Raw genomic sequence first — 5,401 nt, 5'->3', positions numbered from 1 at the left:
TAATAAATCCAATGTCATTAGAGACAAATTAATAAGAAGCATTAGAGAGGCGCCATAAGATTGTTATGAAAGTAAATTTCAAGTTTTACTATTTGGTCATATTTAATTTGCTTATTTTCGGTTCAACGAATAGAATAAAAAATTAACTTTTTCTGAAAATTAAATTAAAATCTCTTCACATGACACATTCTCATTACTCAAACAATATTATTTTGCATTTTCGCTCAACTTCATGAGAAAAATTAATCAACCATTATTATTGTAAAATTAGACAAAATAGTATATTTTAGGATAAATAATGACTAATAGAAGCTAACTTTTCTTAAATTAATGTGATATATATATCACAGAAAGTACTTCAAGTCATCAATATTATAGTTTAATCTGCACAAATTAAATTAAATCCATAAATATATTGTGAACGGCGAATAGATACAAGGAATGTCATTGAAATTTAAGTCCTGGCCTAAATATTACATTATTTCACTATTTCTAATTTGTCTTCACTGTTTATTGATTTTATAAACCATGATATTAAGTTGTGCCAAGTTATTTCTGTTACGCACACAAATCAAATTAGAAGGACAATAATAAGAATATGAGGGAAAATTATATTGGTAGCGATGAAGTAAGGAAAGGATAGAATTGGCCTAGCTAATAATAGTATGAACCAAAGCATTTCAATGAAGAGGGTTCAAAATTGGATTAATTAGAGATCTGGGATTGGAACCACTACTACTCTTGAAAACACATTCAAGAACATAACTAACCATTTTCCCCGCCAATCCAAATTACAAAATAAAAAAATCTAGGAGCCAGTACTTTTATTAAAATCTGGTCGGCACTTAACCAGTAACAAAAATGAGTAATCCCACAAAATTAATGATGATTACAAATCACAAAATTTGCTGGCCCTAGGACTCCTCCACAAAAAGAATTTGCTGAAGCTAAAAGAATTGTGATGATGTTAATTTGTGCCCCTAAACGCAAGCTGGTGGGATTTGCAAACCGCCGAAATAAATTGGATTAATGTTAAAGCATCTTGACAGGGTTGGAAGGAATCCAAGCTTGAGATCAATGTTGCGAAGTACGACACCGTTGCATGGGAACAATTTGCTGCACCGTAAGTCCACTGCAACTGGACTAATCGTGGTTCCCGTTATATTGTTGAATTGAATATTGTTAAGCTTCACAAGGGATGGCTGAGTGCACAAATGTGAATTAATTAATTGAATTTTCATGTAATAATTAAGCAATTCAAGAATATAATTATTACCTTCTTTTGGCAGTTTGGAAAGCATTCATACTCTTGGTCAATGATGATGGGGTTTTTAACGTTTACCATGTTGATGTTTGTGAAAAATATATTGGAGGCTGAACCTGGGAATCTATCTGGCCAAGTTTTGATTCTGAGACCATTGGTTGTTCCAATCAATGTGGCGTTTATGAGGCGAATACCTTTCACCTCTAACTCGTCTGCATACTTTCCAAGGCTACCGATGCTGTTCATGTTCATGTATGTGTTTATATAGATAGAGATTGAATAAATAATTAAGAAGAAGAAGAATATATATAAGAGAAGAGAATACATGCATACCTAACACCATGTCCAGGGCCACACGTGAGTCTGTTCATGGTAATATTGACAGAACCTTGGATTATAGAGACACAGTCATCACCAGTTGCAATGGTGTTTCTAGACATGATGACATTGTTGGAGTGGCTAACATGAATGCCATCAGTGTTGGGGCTAAATTCAGGTGCTGTCAGCTTAAGCTTCCGCAACCTTATGTTTCCACAGTTAGTCACAAATATGTGAAACCCTTTTGGGTTCACAGACCTAATCCCCTGTATAATCGCATCGTTCACTCGGCTGAAGAAAAGACTCTGCATGCATGCATTCATACAACAATTAAGCTCAATTAATCAATGAGTTTAATTTGAACAAGTTGGTTGCTTACGCTAGGATTTCTGACGCATCGAAAACCGTCTCTTTTAGATTCACATTTCTCGGTGATTTGCCATGAATCCGTACCCTGCCCATCAAAGGTACCTTGACCAATGAGTCTTAAGCCGTTAAGGTTCTGGAAAATAATCCACTCATCGTTGTCAAACACAGAAAGATCGGTAGGGGCAATAATAGTTCCATCAACTTTAACTGTTACGGGATGTGGAGTCATGCATGGCCCTGAGAAGAACACTGGGGAAACCAAGAATCTACCCTCTGGAACATATACCCTACTTTGCACTGTTGAGTTGCATGTTGCTTGCCATGCTTCCATGAATGCCTTTCACATACATCATCATACAGTAACAATGTTACGTACACATAAAAAATCAGTCACTAAATCAGCCTAGTTTTTGGTTTTCTACCTGGGTAGAGTCGAATTCGCCGTCGGGCTGGGCTCCGAAATCGAGCACATTGTTAACCTTCTCGCCGGGAAAAAGGATATCTCGTGCTACATTCCTGCCCCTGTAGACGTCTGGACCACTATATGGCCGTGCTCTTGGCCTAGCAACCGCATAAGAGGCCAATGCAAAGCAAATAATAGTAATAAAAAGAGTATTTTGCTTTGCAATGCCCATTGTGCCCTCACTCAAATTTATATATTCCTCCCCAGGGCCCTAACTCAATTCCACTTTCCCAAATCCAAATCTTTTAACTTCAACCCTCCCTATTGGGAGGCAGCTAACTAGTAAGGTAGGGGGGAGGGTGAAATTATCCCTCCTCTGCTTCTTCTATTTAATTTACTACCTACTATGCCTTTTCCCTCTAAACAAAAAATGGTTCATCTAAATCAACGCAGATTTTTGTGTTGGATTGTTGGTTTTTTTTTTTTAATTGGTTTAGCCAATTTAAGTATAGATTCTTTATGTCCATTAAGACCGTACATTATAACAAATTAACAACCGCCGCTCTTCTAAAAATATGTGTCTCCAAATTTAAATAACCAATAGATTAGTATACAGACTATATAGTATGGTGCTTATAAGTTACAATACACTGAACTGAATTATTGGTTTATAGTAATAGAGAGGCGCCATAAGATTGTTATGAAAGCAAATTAAAGTTGCATGGTTTATAGTAATAATTTATGTATTTACATATATAACTAGCTGGAGTCAAAGAAAGCCTAGATGAGTTTTCAGTTTTATATAGTCAACACTTAAAGCTGCAGGAGACCTTAATTTGTTTTGGTCTTCCACAGGATTGGTACAAAAGAGGAGCTAATATTACTCAATTCTAAAAAAAGAAAAAGAAAAAAAAAAGAGTGCTAAACTGCTGATTAATGATTACTCCTTTTATGATAATAATGTTTACCCAAACAAGCCACTCTGGCGGAGCTCTGTTCCATTATTTGCTGCTATAAATATTGAAGCAGCTTTATTGCACTTGATGTATATCTTCTACTTTTATCTGGATAACCTTAGCAGCCAAATAAGTTGGATAGAATTTGTATTGGCAGAGATTTTTACACTCTGAAGTGCTCCCAGCAGAACTCATTTGAGAGACATGCAACTCTTCTTGTCTCGTACTAGTCTTGGTAATAAGACTCTGAATAGTCTTCATCATTTTTTTTTTCTCTTAATTGTTCTTTGTGTGTACAAACTCTAAGGGAAAGGCTATGTATTATTATAGGGCCACACATTGGGCACTGCAGCTTCATTCCCAACTTGTGAGTGAGAACAGATTTTATTGGATTAGTTAAATTAGTGGAGAATGAATCATAATAAAAAGGTTGGTCAAATCTTTGAGGTCGGTTAATTGTGAGGGATCGTGAGCTTTTGTGATTATTGTTACCATTTTTATTTGTCAAGATCAACGTGATTATGGAATTAAAATGCAATATATTCTGTGCTAAATTTAAGGTTTACATGATGAACACAACCACATTTTTAGTTGATGAATCAATGCCTCATGTGTTATTGAGTATGGAATTATATTCCGATCTCCCCCTTATCCACGTTTCAGATATGATCCTCGCTCTATGGGTCAAGGTCTATCTAAGGGAGTACCACTTATTAAATTATTCTTGCATAAACATAATTTTAATACGTCATTTTTTTTTAAAGTAAACAAATAAGTATAAGATAGAGAGAGGGAGTGAGGGTTAGTTGTTTTGGTTGACCAATTTGAATGATGACATTATGTAACAGTAATAGAAGATTTATCTAGAAAAACAGCATCGGATAGTGTCAACAAGTGTTACCAATTAATTAAGCTTGTGAAATAAGTTTGTATTGAGATCTCTCCATGATTGGATCCTCAATGTCAAATTATTCTTTCCAATCCATTGGTCGGCGACCAGATGCTGGCCTGGGTATCATTTTAAAATAAACTACCATAATATCGAATAAGAAAAAGAAAAATAACCAAATAGTTGAAAATAAAGAGAGATGTATCAATATTTTCAGGATTTCAATCTCATTGGACAAACTTCTACTCTCTTCATCTTTATTGTTACTTAACTATTATTCTAGTAATGTATCAATGATATGGACATGTATTTTATATTGATTATATATTAATGTATGAGCCGAAAGAGAATGAAATGATAATGAAGAGGCAATAATGAGATGGTGATTCAGTTCTTATTCAATTTCGTGAAGGAATCAGTACCTTATAAATAGAACTTTGTGCCTTATCAGCTCTATATCATATTCCTAATCAACTATAGTGATGTGTGGACCGGGGATGATTAGATAGGTGGTTCTGCCTAACCATTACTCTATCTCAGTTTTTATTTTATTTTAATTTCAATAACTTACAACAACCATATTAATTATTAAGTACTTTAATTTGAGAATTTTATAGAAATTGATCTCTATTTAATTATCCAATTATATATATATTTTTAAGATGTTATTTATCTTTTTAGTGACTAAAAATTTAAAATAACTAAGCAAAAAAAAATTTTAAAAGACTAAAAAGGTGCAAGATGATCCCTCTGAATACTCATTTCAAACTCCTTTAAAGCACTGAAAGCTCTACATGCTACAAATACAATCTCAACATGGTCTCTGTCATTGTGTTCGCCACTATATTTGCATCTCACAGAATCAAGCGAAAATCAACATGCCACTTCAAGTCATAATATCTCTGACTTTAAACAGTAAAGAATCTACACACCTGACATTATCATGAGAATTGTTAACAAAAATAAAAGCCTCTCAACAATCCGTTTTACAACTTATATCTCTTTACTCCACATCCCAAACTAAAAAAAATCCTCTCAAAAGAAACTATTCACGTTCTACTGCACATATTTCGATTAAAATAAAAACTTGTAATTTCTTAGCTGTTTCTTAATTATTAAAAAATTTCATTTAATTTACTTCTCCAGTTTTCTAACACAAATGACAATAAAATTTGAGTGTTTTTATATATAAAATACTTATT

The 5,401-nt window shown here is 33.8% G+C and overlaps 1 protein-coding gene across 1 annotated transcript; it reads right to left on the bottom strand.

Annotated features, from left to right (window-relative positions):
• On the bottom strand, nucleotides 978–2,717 carry LOC107614478 (exopolygalacturonase-like). The gene is made up of 5 exons (XM_021105074.1): nucleotides 2,374–2,717; nucleotides 1,962–2,288; nucleotides 1,598–1,887; nucleotides 1,277–1,502; nucleotides 978–1,202 (listed from the first exon to the last, which is right to left on the bottom strand). The coding sequence occupies exons 1-5, from the start codon at nucleotides 2,584–2,586 to the stop codon at nucleotides 981–983; spliced, it is 1,278 nt and encodes a 425-aa protein (XP_020960733.1). The 5' UTR covers nucleotides 2,587–2,717; the 3' UTR covers nucleotides 978–980.

The sequence above is a fragment of the Arachis ipaensis genome, chromosome B01 (genome assembly GCF_000816755.2).
Source record: "Arachis ipaensis cultivar K30076 chromosome B01, Araip1.1, whole genome shotgun sequence".
Classification (NCBI taxonomy): domain Eukaryota; kingdom Viridiplantae; phylum Streptophyta; class Magnoliopsida; order Fabales; family Fabaceae; genus Arachis; species Arachis ipaensis.
The sequence above is the reverse complement of the archived record's forward strand: the minus strand, read 5'-3'. Positions and strand labels throughout refer to the sequence as shown.